General features: G+C 41.7%; 1 protein-coding gene across 1 annotated transcript; it reads right to left on the bottom strand.

Moving 5' to 3' along the window:
- Window positions 1–1365: 1365 nt before the first annotated feature.
- On the bottom strand, window positions 1366–16921 carry LOC109510644 (calcium/calmodulin-dependent 3',5'-cyclic nucleotide phosphodiesterase 1B). The gene is made up of 14 exons (XM_019861118.1): window positions 16793–16921; window positions 12079–12192; window positions 11749–11931; window positions 10901–10967; window positions 10664–10780; window positions 8315–8455; window positions 7592–7692; window positions 4935–5060; window positions 3980–4081; window positions 3790–3910; window positions 3225–3306; window positions 3022–3139; window positions 1848–1984; window positions 1366–1654 (listed from the first exon to the last, which is right to left on the bottom strand). The coding sequence occupies exons 1-14, from the start codon at window positions 16843–16845 to the stop codon at window positions 1551–1553; spliced, it is 1566 nt and encodes a 521-aa protein (XP_019716677.1). The 5' UTR covers window positions 16846–16921; the 3' UTR covers window positions 1366–1550.
- Window positions 16922–18618: the final 1697 nt, after the last annotated feature.

Genomic DNA, 18618 nt, shown 5'->3' with positions numbered 1-18618 from the left:
TTTTTTAATATATATATATATTTTTTTGTGTTAGTGCACACTGCACCGTTAGCATCCTATCAGTATCACTTTCACAAAAAGTATTTAAAAAAAATAAAATAAAAAAGCTGGTCACCTTTAACTTCCGGTGGCGCGTGATCCGAATCACCGGAAGTTGTTAACGCTCAGCCGTCTGGAATTGCAGCTTGCGATCAGAGCTGTTGCGCTGTAGCTTTTATTGTTATTATTTACATTTCGAATTTGTTTCGTGTACAGTCCACCGAGGGCACGGACAAGGCATGGGAATCAGTGGAGTGCAGGGAGAAGCATTTTCAAACGGTACACGTGAGCTACGATCATGGACATGCTGCGAAAGTGCGTCACATGCATCCGAGTCAGGTCTCCCACTAAGGTAGGCAGCAAGCCCTTTTCACAAACTCACAAACTTTTGTGTCTTTTTTATTCTTTTCTGTTTCGTTCATTTTATGGGTCGTTATGTCTATTGCTCATCGGGGCATGCGTGTGTAAGTGCGTGCGTATGCGCGCCGTGTGCGGTAACAGTTCGATTGATTGCGGGAGGTTGGTTGATCGATCGAAAAGTAGATATTTGGTCAAAAAAGGTTGGGCACAACTGCCATCAACACAATATAATGACAGCCCATACAAGCTGCTATTATACAATCTATTGACGTAAAAATCGCCCCCCCCCCGAGTTCAACACGTTTAGTCCATTTAGAGCTTTGATGGGTTTTACTGTTTTCCATTGATTATCTTCAATATATAAAAAAAAAGGAAATATGAATCCTTTCAGTTCAAGAGGAACCAAATGACACTGTATTGATTAATATTAACAGTAATTTTACATTTTAACCCCCCTGAAACATAATTGAAGCTCTAAAACAAGCGCATTATAATGTAAATTTGTGTTGCTTGTATACTTTTTAGCTTCAATGGAATCAAAACAATAATGGCATTGAAGCTGCATATGAACAGAAATAATCTGATACTATAAATCGAAGAGGGAAATGAGTCAAGTCATGCTTGAGCAGTGAATAAAATAATATTGCAGTCGTCCTCATCATCAAAGTAATAAAAATAATGGAATAATGAGTGTGTTTTAAACATAAGGGGGAAGTCAACGCGTAAAATAAAAAAAACAAAAAAAAAAACAACTTTACAATAATATGTTCTAACGCTCTAAATTGTCCCTTGGTGTGATTGTGAGTGTGAATGGTTGTTTGTCTATGTACACCCTGCGATTAGTTCAGGGTGTACCCGTCTACTGTCCGAAGGCGGGTGGGATAGGGGCCAGAATGCCCGCAACCCTCGTGAGAATAAGCGGGTTAGAAAAGGGACGATAATGTGAATATAACACTTGCAACAAGCTGCTTGGAAATTAATTTAATAAGATGCTCTAGTTATAACACAACATGGCCAGCATGTTACACAATTGTACCATTAAATTATGTTATTAAAAATGGGGCAGTATCATAACATTGTGGTTTTGTTACAAACAGTGACATTCAGCCTAACAGATATATTGTTCAAATGACTTTTTTTTTTTAAAGTAGTCAAGTTGACTGGTTTGTGTATGTGGTGGCATCCTGCTGTGATTTATGCGACTGCTCCTCTGTTGCGCCTCTCAGCTCTTTTGACACCTGGGCTTCTGAAAATCCTGCAGGGTTAAAAAAAAAAAGAAGAAATAAATAGCTACAATGTACTGTATGTGTATTTTTCTTGTTGTCTGAAACTGCTGTAAAATAGATTGTGTGACTCAACACAGCTTATTTATGGACATTGTGCCTCAATTGCAATCAGCTGTCTGGACAGCACACTGTCCTGTGGATGTTGACTGATGGGGAAAATACCTTTGGATCCTCCGTCTTTCCACTTGAGCTTGTTGTCGTCGGTGTGACGCGTCCACGTTGAACGGAAGCTGACCAGCTCGGCTGTGATATGAGCCAGACTCCACTGCAGGCCTCTGGAGCTCTCTTTCCACACATTACTAGTAAGCCAAAAAACACAGCACAGAGGCAATACAGCAGACAGTCACCAGGCAACCGGGGAGAAAGCTCTAGTACGAGTGTGATTTATTATTATTTTTTTTTATATATAGTTCTACCTAACTGACGCAAGTAAAAGAGACATGACGAGATAAAAGAGTCCTCAGAAGTGGATATACCAATTATTTACCACCTGGCCTAATGTGCCAGACAGTTGATAATACTTTAACTGTTGAGCTGGTTGAAATCTTTTTATGCTTCAATTTTGACCAACAATGAAGCAAAACGGCCTTCCAATGTCGCAAAAAATCTGTTCAACGTAGTACCAATCATACCTAATTGTATCAGAATTAAAGGATGACTTCACTTCACGCGATACTTATTCCAGGGGAAGGACCCCACCTCGACTAGGAGGTGGTAACAGAAAATTTGACTTTGCTTGTGCCTTTTCAAAAAAATTTTAAATGGTCGCTGGGTGAAACCGATATGGGCTCATGAAATAGCAGTACCTCGTGAGAGAGAGAGAGAGAGAGAGAGAGAGAGAGAACCCATTAATGAACGTCAGTGTGCATCTGTTTGATTTCTGGCTTAATTGCACGCCATTGAACCAGTTTATTTCTTTATTGTCACTTATTTTTTCATATTTATATTTTTCTTTATTACAAAAATGTACAGTAATCCCCTTCTCCATCTCGGGTTCCGGGTTTGTGGTCCAATTAGTTCATGAATTATTTTCATATGGTGTGTCGCTCTCCATCTTTTGTTCTGGCTCACATTTATTTTTAGTGCAATTCCACTGTTGACCATTAGGCGACAGCACACTATTTTCCTTTACACGGTGTACATTTGAAAGAAGAATGAAAACAGTATTTCAGATCAGCGTAATTTTTGCTGAGCATTAGTGAATGTTAAATCCTCTTCAATCCTGCGTTTTACGTCTACAGGCCGTAGGTTCATTTTATTACGCACATCTGTGGGCATAATTTTTGATTATATTGTGAGATGATAAGCTTGTTAGTTTGGAAAAAAAGGCCAGTACCTGTGTCTGTTACAGGGGTCCGGCGGACCTGGGTTCTCCTCCACCAGAGGCACCACAATCTTTTCCGCCATGTCCGTCAGCAGGGAGAACGTTGGGTACACGATAAAGTCGATGAAACCTACGGGAAACACAGTCCAACTTCCGTGTGATGTTATTTGCAGCAAAATGAAAAGTGTTGTTGTGTGTGTGTTTGGTGGACATACCAATCTGGGACTCGGCCACGAGGGTGCTTTTTCGATCACACAGTGGCGAGAAGGGCAGACCGAGCTCCGCTTCTCTATCACCCTCCCCATGGTAGAAAGAGACAACCAGCCGCTATCTTAAAAGGCATCCCACTCCAAGACTCAAAATATCTACGCCAAGCTTATGTGATACATCTAAAGTGTTTTTCTTTTTTTCCCCCCCACCTCACAGTAGAAACAACACTGAAAAGCCTTTTCTTGTATAGTTCCTAAAGAGAAACAGCGAGGCAGCACAGTACGCCTCTTCTTTTCTATTTTGGATGGGAAAAAAAGCGCTCAATGATAGGAACAGACTCGTGATGGAAGACGCAGTTGGCGATTTTTGTATGTGAATGGCACTTCAAAGCGGTTGTGGAGTCGAGCCACACAAATATTGTATCATGAAATTTATGTGGTGGTGCCACGAGTAAAAACTCAGAAAAAAGTTGCATGAAAAAAATGTAATCTTATAAGAGGAATATCTGAATTTTACCAACCCCCCCAAAAAAAATTTAATAAAAAAAAAAAATATTTTTCATGTTCCTACCTGCCTGAAGAACTCTTCCATCAGGGCTTTGGTCCATCTGGAGTGCAGAGACCAGGGTTTAGACGGATGACTTATGTCGGCCGTGTGCAGCAATAGTGATAACGCCTTGGACTTCTCGATCCTGTCAGACCGAAAATTAATAATGCTGTTAAGTGCTCCCTAAAGAGTTCTTCAACATACGTGGCATTACCGTTCTTGTTGCTGCAGACAGGATTTCATGGCTTTTACTTGGAGGAGGTGAGAGGACATGTCTGTCGATAGCACCATCTCGATGACAAGGGAACGCAGCTCCCTTTGTGCGCATCCGTTGATTACAACAAAATACATCGAGGTTTTGAAACAGCAATATTGCATGAAAATGGTACAAAAGGACAATTTCAGATGTCCTTCTTCCTGTGCTAAAAAAAAAAAAAAAAGATTGCTTCCATCAACCCCACGTTGCAGCAACAAAGCTTGAATATCACATTGGAAAAATATTTAGATCAGTTAGTGCACAGTGCACCCGTAGCATCCTATCAGTCTGACTTTCACAAAAAGGATTTGAAAAATAAAATAAAAAAAAAGCAGGTCACCTGCATGCTTAAAAATGCACGCGCTTCGACCTTAGGTCGTTGTATTCTATTCGTTCACCACTAGATGGTGCTAAATTCTACAGGCTCTACCTTTAATCATACAAGAATAAATAAATTATTTTACAAGAGAAAAAAAAGTTGTGATCTGAAATTATAGTGTTAATTAAAAGCCTTCAGATGACGACAATAATAAATTCTATTTTTTTTCCCAAAAAGCAAATCTTACTGGTCTCACACTTCACAAGTGTACTGTATAAGGTTGTAATTTTGTGTTGTTGTGACCTATTCTTCTATTTTGTTGATTCAGCCTCGGCTTATTGAGTGCCGTAAGTTGTACCGAATGATGGAAACTCTAGTAAATCGCAGTTCATCCCCTTAAAAGTCAAGTGTGAAGTAAACTAGCGTTATTGTTTGCAATTCGATGCTGTGCCGTGCTGTAAAATGCGCACGATGGGATTACCTAGTTGGTCCCGCTAGCACTGAGAGCAAACTTTATCGTGGGTTGGCCTTGGTTTGACCTTTAAAATGTAAATCTAAAACATAAAGGGCTTTTGAAAATAGGAAAAGCCTTACATCCACTCCTCGCGAGTCAAATGAATGAAGATATTCATTTGGTCGTCCTGCAGGAGGCGGAATGCTGCGCTCAGATGATGACTTTCCTGCACCGAGCGGTCATTGTAGATCAGTGCAAAGTCAGACCTGACAAGGCAAAAAAACCCAAAACAAAAACACATCCATGAAAGGTAGGTGCACTCATTGTTTGAACGAGTTGACCATTTTACCCATAGGAAATACGGTGGGAGCTTGAGCTATGAGTGATGCAATTTACAAGTTTTTTTGAGATACAAACTATCTTTTAGAGCAGGGGTCCCCAACCGCCGGGCCGCGGACCGGTACCGGTCCGCAGGGCATTTGGTACCGGGCCGCACAGAAAGAACTTGCCTTTTTTCCGTTTTATTAATTTCGGATTGCGAAATGTTTTATTTTGAAAAATTACCGGATTCTCTGTTACATCCGTCTGTGTCACGCTTGACTCACGTCAAGGCACACTTCTCGGTCAGGTGACCGATGACGCTCATAAACAAAAGGCTGAAGCCCGCAAAATGAGTAAAAAAGCTGCTTGGAGATCGCAAATGACGGCGGCCTTAAAAGTACGTTCGAAACAACTGGATCAAATTTATGGCTGAATACTCTGAGATCGCCACAATAGCACTGTTGCTATTTCCGGCATCCTACCTGTGTGAGGTGTGGAGTTTCTGCAGCAACGGCGACTAAAACAAAATTACGAAGTAGACTCGACATAAACCACACACTTAAGGTGTCATTACCCCGAGATGGGACTGTCTGATTGCAGAAAATCAAGCTCGGGGCTGTGGTGAGTCGTCATTTTCATGCACTTTGAATTTGCGTTGTATCGTATTTTGAAGGCATTAAACATTACCAGAGCGATAAGAGTGTTGCGACCAGATTAGACGCTCCTTGTGTTTATTATTATATTTCGAAAACACCACAGTTTTCATGCAGCTCATACCATATTATTTTGTTGTATTAATCCGCCACACCTTAAATGCCGGTCCCTGAAAATATTGTCTGACTTAAACCGGTCCGTGGGTCAAAAAAGGTTGGGGACCCCTGTTTTAGAGGATTTTGCGTGTGAATGTTGAATGTGAGGAAATATTTGAGATACAAGTTCTGTTTCGTGGCTGTGAACTCCACTCAACTCACTTTACTACAAGAAACTATTTTCTTCCAAATTAAATATGAGACAAAGAGAACTACACATTTGGTATTCCAAATAACTAGATAACTTTGCCTAAAGAGTCCACGAGCTTCACGCTAAAACCTAATGGGAAACGCAAACTGATAGCATCTGTGTTATAACCCGTTAAGCACCAAAAAAATTGGTAGACAGATAATTTACTCACTGTCATCTATTCTTTATCATCTGCGAAGATTGACAAATATTATTGCACTTTACTGAGAAGCATGTAGAACAGGGCCAGATTAATAATAATAAAAAAAAAAACTGGAAATACTTACTGTACTGTAATACACCAAATCTGTGAAATGATGAATGTTCTTTGTTATATCCATTATCAAAGGGTGGAACAAAAATGTTATGTGCCCCCTCTCCCCACCTTCAATAATTAATGTGGCACTGCCTCTTTTGAATGGTGCTCCCGCCTTTGGCTCTCCCCTTTTTCTGTTGATGTCCAATGGGGAGGTAAGCATCTTTCGAGCTGAAGAATTTTTTGTTTTCATTTACAAGTCTAAGTGTTTTAATGCATTGCTCTGCCATCTAATTTGTGTCGGGGCACGCTGGATCACCATTAATTGACAGGAGGACATTGTTTTCTGCTGTTATGCTACTAAAGTATGTCTGTAATATAGCTTATGAAAAGCACATTGTCAAAATGTGGTTGGGGAGGCTGAAATTGATGAATGGTCTTTCCATATGTTTCAAATGAGAAAGAAGCCCCCTTGAGGAGAAGTGGTTCAGATAACGGAGGGATGGATTTGTGATACAAATGTGTTGAGTTATGAACATGATCACGGAACAATTAAATTCCTATCTCAAGGCCCCATTGTAAAGTGAAATAGTTCCAAACTATAAACTGTACTATCCCAAAAACCTCATGAATTGTTCAGGCAAATCTTTAAGTAACATTTGAATAATCAGAAAAGTTAACCACAATAAAAGTGGTGTTTTTTTTTTTTTTGTCTGTAGTGGTTACAGAATATGCTGTTTGTCATTAGCCATTAGGCTTTTGACCTCAGAATTCATTTTATTGCTCTTATTGTACTGCCAAACCAGAAGCCCTACTTCATCGTCATGTTACATTTCCTGTACTACGCTTACGATGGTTAGAAACGTTGTTTTATTTTAAGCTTGTGAAGCATCATTTTTCAGATCGTTTTGGTTGAACTCCAAGTTGTTGCACTTTTCGAGGCGCTCCACTTGAGTAGGGTCCACTGTATTTCGTTGGACATATAAACAGTGAGCCATATATAATGCAAGAGTCTCTCCTGCGAGGATGGATATACGGCATCTAAAAATACTGACCTCCCGCCGTGAACATGTTTGTGTTAAGAGTTTAGCCCTCTATAAAACAACAAACAGTGTATTTTATATTCCTTGACATCATAACAGGATGTTACACAAATGGCCACATTTGTTCGAATTTGGCTAAGGATGGAGTCATTTTTCCAGGGGAAAAAACCCAACTTACTTTGTGTGGATGTGAAAGTTGTTGGTGGTCCCCGTATGCTCGTAGTCATGAATGGCTGCAGCGAACAATGACGCCATCACCTCCAGCTCACTAAGCCAATGCTGATTGTTACATGGCAGAAACACACCAATCGATCAATCATGGAGCCACCTTCATGTAGTCTTGACCTGGTCTTAACTCCTCAAAGTCTAAAGTCTTGACTTGGTCTTGATTCCTCAAAGTTCGGTCTGCCAAATTCTCAAACACAGTAAACTAGACTTGCCCTTGCATGAAAATGTCTCAGTCTTGACTTGGTGTGAACTACTCAAAGTCTCCAGTCTTCTGTTGGTCTTAAGCCCTTAAAACCTTGGTCTTGATTTAATCTTAACTCCGTTGTGTTTGTTTTGACTCCTGAAAGTCTCAGACTTGACATGACTTTTTCTCCTCAGAGTCTTGGTCTTAAATTGGTCACAACTCATCAAAGTTTCGGTCTTGACTCAGAGTCAACTCTTTAAAGTTTTTATCTTGAATTAGTCCCAACTTCACAGATTCTTGGTCCTTTCTTGTTCACTCCTCCAAGTCCTCCAAACTCCTCCATGTCTTGACTCCTCAAAGTCTTGACTTGGTGTTGAATTTTTGACATCTCAAGTCTTAACATGGTTCTTAACTCGTCAAAGTCTTAACTGTTGCGTTGGTCAGCAAAGTCTTTATCTTGACTTTAATTCATCAACATCCGAATTGTACCACTAGACCGGATCGCAGCAGCAGGCAGTGCATGGTCTGGGTGACGTCCGCTGCGTGCACATGGCTGTGGTATGGGTTGTTGTGTTTGCAGTATCCTCTCTCCACAGCAGACAGGAACAGCGTGAGGCTCGAGATGGGAATCTAGAACAAATCAATCAATTGCATGAGCCCCTTTTTAACCCCTTGCAAATTCCAGCGAAATCTAATACGATCTGTGGGACTCGTACTGCGAATAGCAACAAACGCCACAGAAAAACAAATACTGACCTACTGATCTGGAGGCTAAACGATTTCCAAGCGGTGTCTTTTGTTCTCCACCAAGCAGTCTGGATCTGTTTCATTCATTACGTTCTGGATTTTTTTCTTTCCGTTGTCAGTGTGTGAAAGGTACCAAAATTATACGTGTGTACGGTCGGACATTTGTCACTATTACTTCAGAAAATGGCCACAATGATTCAGTCTAGTGGTCTCATTGCCTTGGTCTTGAATTGTTCTTAACTCCATCATCGATTGGTCTTTGTTTTAATGTATCAATATGTTGGTCGTGATTTTGTTTTAACTCCTTAAAGTCTTGGTTTTGTCATGTTCTTAACTTTTCAAAGTTTTGGTCTTGACTTCATCTTATCTCCTCAGAATTTGATTTTTGACTTGGTCTCTACTCTTCACAGTCTTCGTCTTGATTGTGTTTTAAGTCCTCAAGGTCCTAGTTTTGACTCCACATAATTTTAGCCTTGACTTTGTTCTTCATTTGAAGTCATCAAAACCTCTTTATTTACGTCTAAACTCCTTAGAGTTGACTCCTAAACGTGTTGGTCATGACCTGGTTTTAATTCCTCAAAGCCTTAGTTTTGACTCATCCAAGTCTTAACTTGGTTTTAGGTGATTTAAGTTATTATTTTTAACCCGATTGGTCTAAAGTCTTTACTTGGTCTTCGCTCCTCAAGTATTGGGACCCTGTTTTGGTAAATTGGCACCCGTGTGCTCGGCGCAAAAGTTGATTTTCGTGCCAGCCCAAGTCTAGTCGACTGTGTTTGGGGCTGTGTTGGCCCTCTCCTGGCGTTCCAGCACACTGACTTGCCTCGCCCCCGTTTCATCCCAAAATTAGTAACAGAAAGTAGTGACAAAAAGGGTGCATAATCATTTTATTGCTGGGGTCAAGTTCAGCGCGTTTGTGAATTAGGTAGACGCGCTACGCCTCACTGGGTGTTCCTGCCTCGCCTCCCAGTGTAGCGCAGATGTTGCACAATGATTTTTGTGTATTTGATCAAGGCACAGGCAAATTCAACGCTCGATGGACATGTGTGGTGGATGTCATGCATTTCATTCATATGTATGACACCAGCGTGGGACAATCCCTCTGGATCATTGTCGAAATCAATTTGTTGAACAGATTATAATCGTTCTTCTCTTAAAAATATTTTAATAGCACCCCCATCATTATTACGCAGTAGTTGGGGGTGGGGGTCACACACAGTGCAAGGGGTCTCCAATTGTCCATGTCACATGCATGGCTGACTATATCATTTGCAAGGGGAGAGCTTGCAGTTCACTTGCCAATGTCATCAGTGCTATGCACGGAGCTCAGCGAGTCTGTCTTTGTTTGCGCAACGTCAAGCACGGCATACTTGGGCGTACTGCACCCAGACCGCCCTGATTTCAATGCAAATGAGAGATGCCACGAGGATTGGCCGGGGATAGACTGCTTCCACTCCACAATGGTGCACAAAGGTGCAAACTCCACATTACGCCCATTTCCACCTGAGCAAAGTCTAGCAAAATACCAAAGGAAAGAAAACTCTTAAGACTGCACTTTGCGCTAGACTTGAGCTTGGCACGAAACTTGGGCCCTTGGTCGAAAAAGGGACGTCAAGTGACGAATTTTCCTCACAATTATATGTTCCATACTCCCCCACTAGTCTCAACTCAACATGGCATTATCATTAATATTGTTTGTGGAAGACGAATTAAGCAGCAACATTCACCCATTTGTATCCATCTCAAGGGATGACATTTTTGCCACTTGTTGTCGACTGAAAATGACATCACAGTTGCTCAGGGCTCAAGTAACGGCCAATCACAGATCACCTGTTTTCTGAGTTTGGTCATGTGACATTCGCAGGTTGAGTGAACAAGCTCGTTTTGCCTGCCTGTTGAGTAAAAGCACCTGTGGCTGAAGCCACACTCTGGATTGGGTTTTAACTTTCTGGACTTGGATTTCCCCATCTCTGCCACTATCCCGCCTACACATGTAAGTCATGTCCGGCGTTTACTGTTCCTGATTCAACTGTAGCACTCGGTGGAAAAGTGGCTTCATATGCTCTGTCTAATGAGAAAGAGTGCAAAAAGGACCTTGAAGCGGCTGTTGAGTTCATATCTGGTAACTAGTTCAAAGAAGAGTGTTTGCAGTGCGTGATCAGAGCTGGCGGCGTTCAAGGCAAACACGTCAAAATTCCAGCGGTCAACGTCCTTAGGAGAGAGATTGAGAAAAGGCGGTTAGCACGATAGCATTATTGATATTCGTGCTGCGCTCGGACAAGCTGCACAAACACGCGACTCACAGCAAGATACTTTGGTGGGGGGGCTTACCCTCAGACACTTTATGATGGCGGCAGGTTGGTCTGGCATGGAGGCCGTGTAGGCCCTCTTGAACATCCTGGAATAATGCAATGTTTATGTTCAGTTCACTTGAAGTTCACATGCTGAGACTGTGCAGCAAACGCGTCTCGGGAGGTGTTTATATAAATCCTCCAAGTCCCCATACACTTGGGTGAGGATGTTTCCAAATAGAAACTGGGGGCCAATGTTTCATTGTTCAAGATGGCGCGTAGTGGGTTTGTTAAGGTTGTGGTCTAGAAAAAATGCTGCATCGCCTCAGTGGTTGCATTTAAGTCAAAATGCGATCATCTCATCATGGTAAATTCGCAACTATTTGATTGACAAGTGACCTATGCACCCTGTAATTCGCAACTGGGATGGGTTGCGACGAATCCTTAGCGTATTGCTTTGCTCAGCTGACTCATGCTTTGAGCGTGGGATTGATTCTTGCACACTGACTGGATTTATGAATATGAATGGTTGTCTGTCTATTTGCCCTGTGATTGACAGGCGACCGGTCCTTGGGCAAAGTCATTCACACAGCAAATTTTTATTTTATTTTTTTTAATTCATCGCACACTTTCAGCGTGGGGTCGATTTCTGTTAACAGACTGGTGAATGTGAGCGATTATTTCTGCGTGCACTGTGGCTGAATGGAGACCTATCCTTGTTGCTTGCCGACTTTTGTGCAGGAAGCGTGGGTTTGATTCCTGTTCAGACTCTTAGTATGAGTATGAATGGTTGTCTCTTTGCCCTGTGACTGACTGGCGACCACTTGTATTGTCATCCATCGCCCCAATATGACTCAGAAATTATGAACAAACAAAAAAAAGAAATACCTCTCCACAAAAATCCCAGCCTGTACCGCATGCACGATGCTACGAAACTTGGGCTTCTCGTCTGACCGGCGCTTCAACTGTCGGACCCTCTGAGTGAATGTTGATGCCAGCCAATCAGTAACCTCTGCGGGAACTCCATCAGACTGAAGCTGCTGGAGGTCGTCTTCAGACTCCAAGCACTGCCTGACATGCACACACACACACATCCATCTACACACACTGAATGCAAAGTTAATTTCATATTCTGCACAGTTTTTTCTTCCCCCTGTCCGACAATGCCAAAGATGTGTCAATAATCTCACCATGCCAGTGTTTTTCGTATTTTCCTACCTGCTTCCATCCAGATAAACAGCCTCCAATAGTGATGCTGTCAAGTCCAGATTTTTTTTGATGTCTTCAAAGTCAACGTCTTTGTCCTCCATCTGCTTCAAGATGCTCCGAAGCCTGAAAGCCGTCATAAAGGAATGATTTATTTCATATGTTGAAAGACGCACAGAAATGTAGATGTCGTTTGTGAGCGTGGTTGTTTAGAAGGCGGCTCTCGGATCTTGAGCATTCTCTGTTCGGACTCCAGTGTTTTGGGATTGCCCTACCCACAGAAATTTGAACAATGTTTAATCTCGATTTAATACTTGCCTGGATTTTCTCCACTCTCGCATTTGGTTAAACCACACCTAGTAGGCAATTCGTCTCTTTGCCTGCCTTACCCCCTGATATCTGCACTTTGGCCTGTTTTACTGCTGAAGCCCTCCACCCCAACCGCACCCCCACACTTTCTTTGCCAATCTCTTCTCAAGCTTTCCTCCTTTTTTCCCCCCGTGAATGGGTTTTCTCAGAGTTTTTCCTTACTCAGGGGGGTGCCTAGAGTTGGCGATGATGTTGATTTTTCTAAACTGTGTGCCCGTGAAGCCCTTTCAGACTCTTTTGACTAAGGATTACAGAAATAAACTTGACTTGATTTGACCTGAGTTATTGTTTGGTTGAACAGATTTAGAGATTTATGCCGCTTGCAGGGCTCTTTTGGTCCAACTTTTGGGAATCGCTGGTGTCATGCCTTTGCTATACTTGGTGTGTTTTTCAGACTGGGTTTGAATCTGAGCTGCGGGCTTCCTGTGCTTGTGCAGGTTTTCGTGACGTAAATAGGCTTCTTCATACCTCCCCAAAACAGACATTTTAGCTCCATTCAAGTTTGTTTATACCTTATGTGATTGATTGGCCACCATTTCAAGATCTCTTGCCAAAAGTCGGCTGGGCTAAACTCCATACATTCATGCAAGGTTAAAGATATCACCCACCTCTTTGAAACCGAGAGCTACTTCTTGGGTTCTGATAAATGCGACAGGCTACCAGTTTCATACACACTTCTAAAACAATGAATTTGCTCCAATTATCTTTAATAATGCTATTATTGTTATTATAAACGTAATGATATCCTTTTAAGTGAGACTGTGTGAAGTGTTGGGAAACATACAGCGAATGTCTTCATGCAACATTGGTCCTCAGCCTTTTTTTTTTTAAACACTAATTGGTTAATAATCCATCCGCTTATCCGAGGTCAGGTCGCGGGGGCAGCAGTTCCCCGAGCCACTTGGTCCAGTTTTTTTTTTATCCACATTGGCGTGAAGAAATCCGTCTTACATGTGCGTTTTTGTAAATACAGGAGCATCGGCAGTCAAAACTGCAAGCGCGCGTTTAAATCTTGACGTTCAGAGCAGGCGATGAGGTCTTCTCAAGAGTTCATTTGCAAGCCATTTTATGCCAAATTGTCTCAAGGAGGGGAACAAAAAAATGCCTGTGGCAAAAAGGGCATCATGGCTGCCAATCTTTCCATGCGAGTAAAACTTCCCATGCTTTGGGCCTTATGTAAGGCGCACTTTGCGAAAGTAACGTTTTGAGAATTGGGACTCTGAGAGTGATTATTGTCAACAACAAATGAGGATATAATTCAAAAGTCAGAGCTCCTCGGAACATTTTGTGACATTCAGTTTTTCATTTCCAAGCCATTTTTGGCTGTGTTGGATTAAATGCGGGTGCAATGTTACAATTGTCATCTCTGTTGCCTGAATTAGCCTAAAAGGGTAAACAAAAAGCATCCTTATTAATATAATCAAACTTTCAATGTTGTTTCCTTTTATTTCTCTTTCGTAACTTAAAATGACTGCATTATGTTAATTATTTCAATTTGAATTTATGCAATTGCAAATAGCGTTGGCATAAAACATATAATATTAATATTTGTGACGCATATTGAAGAGTGAAGTGGTTGAAGTCCTTTAAAGTGAAAAAATATAAATATTCATCGATTCCTCGAACATTCAGATAACATTTTAGTTTGCACTCATGTATTAAAAAAATCTGCCCCATTGTTGTTTAACCAATTATGGTTATTGATTTGGTATTGTTCAATGATAAAAAAAAAAACAAAAAAAAACTGCCAAACAACAATTTGTACTCACCAACCTTTTTGAAACCGATTTTCGCTCTTTGTTTTCCAAAGTAAAAGCAAATATTTACCAATACCTTATTTTGACTAAACACAAAATATAATCAGTCTGCTTTCATGATGGACGACAGAGATAACAGAGACTACTCGAGATTTTACGATGAATATTTTGGGAATCCAGTTTTCCTAATTGCAAGTATTTTATCTCTAAAAATATCAATTCATTGTCATAATATTACTTTTTCTCGATGACAGGCAACTTTTAAATTCCTTTGGGCATTAGGAGTGCATGTGCTACTCGTGTTTAATTGCTGTGAGGATTATATAGAGTGCCCTTTTGAAGGGTTAATAAATTGTGACATGTGCCTTGCATTCATGCGATTCATAAATCTTCAAAGCTTCAACAGGTTTACTTGGGTCTCCATGAGAAATCTCATCCTCTGTTTACAGAAGCAATTTATTCTCTCATGCAGATTTATTGGACGGGACGCGACTTTCTTTCAAATAACGTAGGACTTTCTCTCCCCCCTCGTCCCCTTCGTGACCGTTGTTGAAGCACTGCCAGACGACGCCGTGCGGCCGACCCAACAGGCGAGGATGCTGCCGTTGGCACTTGCGGCTTTTTCAAGTGTTTATCAATCTGGCACCATCTTCAGAAAGCTGTTGAGCCATAAAAATAGCAAGCGCCCGAATGTCAGCGCTCATAATCTTTCCAGATAATTCCTTCTTTTGGGGTTTTAGCAGCTGGGGAAACATTTGACAGCGCCTTTTCCCCGGAAATGACTTGTCAAGTGCACTTTTGTTTATGGAGATGATTGACAAATCTCTTTTGTCTTGTACGGAGAGGAGCCTCACTGTTACGACTTGACGACATGCTCTTACTGCTTTACTATACTCAAGCGGTGCGAAGATACCACACAATTCCTTGAACTAACATGCTTTAGTGCTATTGCAGGTTTCATACAAGAGGTGAGGAACCATATTTGGTAATGTGTCGAGCTGTACCACTATAAGGCCTGTCCCCCCCCTACCCTCCCATTGAAGAAAACAACTTTTAGTATGCTTATAAATAAGGGTATGAAGAGATATAGACTTTTACTATTTTTCTCTATTTTTTTATATTTTTATATTTATATCTTTTTTAAATGTGTGTGTGTGTGTGTGTGTGTGTGTGTGTGTGTGTGTGTGTGTGTGTGTGTGTGTAGATGGAGTTTTATTATGTCCAGCAAAAAGTTACTTCTTCATCACATTCAGTCACTTAAACTCAAAACTTTGCCAGTTCTGAATAATCTAAATATTTAAATATTTTCTTACATTTTCTCAAACTGCTGGTGTGCTCAAGCATTGAAGTAAACCATACAAATAGAATACTGGGTACACCTGTACTGTATTGAGAAAACCTATGAATCATTTTGGACAGTTTAATTTCTTTTTTGCTGTACGGTTTGGCCAAGGTGTGAATAATTTTGGTCTTAACTGTAGCTTAAGTCATTTTTGCAGGCAAATATCTTTCTTTTTATCAAGCTGCCGCACCTGCCCCAGTTTTAAAATCCACTTGCTAATCTGACCATTCTGATAAACTATACTTTTCGAATATGCATTAAAAAAAACTGCACAAACGTTTATTTTAAATCAAAATGTAAAGAGAATAAAAATGGCATATTTTAAAATTTATATTACTTCTAACAATATTTCACAGGCTTTGCAGCGACTTCATCTCATCTCATGTCCAGCCAGAAAATACAAAAAAACACTCCTTGAACTTGGGGAAGGTAATAATAGTTGAGTTTAGTTTAGCACATTATCCTTCCATACTCGGCATTAGTTTAGCTTAAAAGATACAATATATTTGTTCTCTTATCTTGAGCTGCTGTACCTCTCAAGTTCTTTGGCTCCCAGGGGAGATCGGTTTCACATATATGCCACATGCATGTACCGACAAAGCTTTGAAAATTTGGGTCTGGAACATTTAGTCAAAATACCATAAAATGTTCCGAAAAATAATAAGAATGCTTTAATGCGGACTCTTTTATTGACAGTATGCTCTCCACATTTTACCGTTTTCGAATACAAATGGGGTCTTGACTGTACTTTTCATGGTGAATGAAACGACAAAAGAAACATCGCGTTGCCAACAATGTGCAGTTGTGTTCACCAACTGACGCAAAGACGTCAAAGCCCTAACCAACACAAAAGCCACATGACCCATCATCCGCGCAACTTGTTTCCCCTCCCACAAAGCCACGGCGCAAGGAAGTCAAGTGTTCCTGTAACAACTGGCAAGTGTCGTGGCTGCTAAGTATAGTCAGGCTGGTGACTACAAAACATGCCATCAGATGTTTAGTGCAAGTGTTCAGCTTTTGATCTGCATACTAGTTTGTAAAAGATGCGTGTTTCCGTTGTATCCCCAGAACAAAACAACACTTTGAACAAGATAAACAACAACGTAGAATAATTTGGTCATGCTCGTCAAAGACACAGTGACTTCTAGTGGCTGTTTTCAGCATAGCACACTTCAAACAAGTGGTCAAGTCCCTTCAGTCGGGTTAGGTGGCGTTGAAAGCTGTCATTCAAATGTCTCAAAATGTGCTCCCATCTTACCTTGAAATGGGCATCTGCAGATGTTTCTTACGGATTTGCACCAGTTCAGCCATTCTGCGCTCAAGCTGTACCCTGATGGACCCCAGAGTTCCCCCCCACCCTGCTCCCCCTCCCTAAACCAAAACAAATGTGCAGGGGAAAAAAAAGGGATTATTCTAGAGACCCCCCCAAATGAAGTTCCCCAAAGCACCAACGCAAAAACTTGTGTGTCCTGAGACAGACTTGTGTTTCACCAACTCTCCCACCCACTTCTGGGGGGACCTACTCACTCATTCTGATTGGTTGGACGAGCCCGGACTGTGTCAGTGTGTGTGCATGAGTGTGGTGTGAGCATCTTTGTCAGTTTGTATGCATGTGTGTGCACAAGTGTGAGTGCACTGACCTCACTGATGAGGTGTTGACTGCGAGCCTTTCAAGCCGTGTGTACTTAAATCCCAAATGAGAGTTTTTCCAACATTGCCACGAATCAGCGAGCCACAGAGACAGTCTTTCACCAGAGTCGCGCCAACTCAGGCTCATAAAACAAAGCTTGTCCTCCGAAGACAGCCACAACAGAGCAGCCATTCTGCAGGCTCATGGTTTGAATGAGTTTTTTTTTTCTGCTTCAATCCTCTCCAGTCAATGCCTCTTGAATACTGCACAGCTTTAAAACTTCAGTGGTCTCAGAACAGTGCCGTAGGACTTTAGAGGTGTACTCCCAGTGTCCGGATATTGCTACACATTTAATATGAATGTTACATGGTTACGATTCATAACAAAATCATTTATAAAGGTACAATAGAGACTTACAATCAGGGATTCAGGAATTTCTAAACTGTGGAGTAGTCTCGATCGCCTGACCTACGATGCGCACCTCAAGGAGCCCACATGTAAGGCACCTCGGTCTCAGTAAAGCACACAAAATCTCCTGAAAAAACGCTGATGACATAGCCACTAAAACCCCCAAACCCCCCCAAAATCACATCCATTTAGCACAAGGGAACCACTTCGTATTGCAACAGAGCCACCAAAAAAATGTACCTGATCCCTCACAAAGAACACGCGACTCCTGTCAAAGCATGCCCAAGCCCCCACAAGGCGCAATTCAGCCCCCATGAAGTGTACCCCAAGCCCCTAAAATTTAATGTGTAGCTCCAGAGTAGTATGAAATGCAACTGCGCCACTATGAAGCCCTTTCGAAGGAAACTGTCCTCGCAAACTGAGCCTCCATTAGGTGCACTGGACTCCCGAAATCCCTTCCATGAAGCATAATCAAGCCCCGCCTCCTGGAACTGAGCCTTCACAATGTACAACATACACCCGAGTCCCCACAAATGGTGCTTTTTCATTACTGATTCCAGAACGGCCTGACCCTGCTCTGCCCCTGCGTCGTTTGACCTGGTTTGGCCCCCGGTGCTTCTCAGTTACAACATGCACCAATCAATTGGGGTGGGATCTACTGAACAGCACAAGCCTCTACTGTGACTGCAGTCTTACCAAGCAGAGTGGTGGGGTGTGGCGCTGTTTGGGGCTAATGGACAAGACCACCCGAGTCTCCACACAGTACAGCATGCCCTTAAGAATCTTTCCCGAAACAAAAACTCCTCACAAAGGTGTGCTGGACCCTCTAAAAATGCCACACGAACCTCGGCACCCACAAAGGGGCACCTAAGTCCGCAAAAAAAGCCTTCATGAAACACTCCCGAGTTCCCACGAACTACACCTTAGCCCACCTTAACCACAATCAGACCCCTAAAAAGCCTGAGTTGTGTCCCAGAACCCCCACAAAGCACACCTAAGCACCTAAAAAGCCCGAGGGAGCGCACCCAGGTATTCATCACTGTTTT

This window comes from Hippocampus comes, unplaced genomic scaffold (genome assembly GCF_001891065.2).
Source record: "Hippocampus comes isolate QL1 unplaced genomic scaffold, H_comes_QL1_v1.1 scaffold40, whole genome shotgun sequence".
In the NCBI taxonomy this organism is placed as follows: Eukaryota; Metazoa; Chordata; class Actinopteri; order Syngnathiformes; family Syngnathidae; genus Hippocampus; species Hippocampus comes.
The sequence above is the reverse complement of the archived record's forward strand: the minus strand, read 5'-3'. Positions and strand labels throughout refer to the sequence as shown.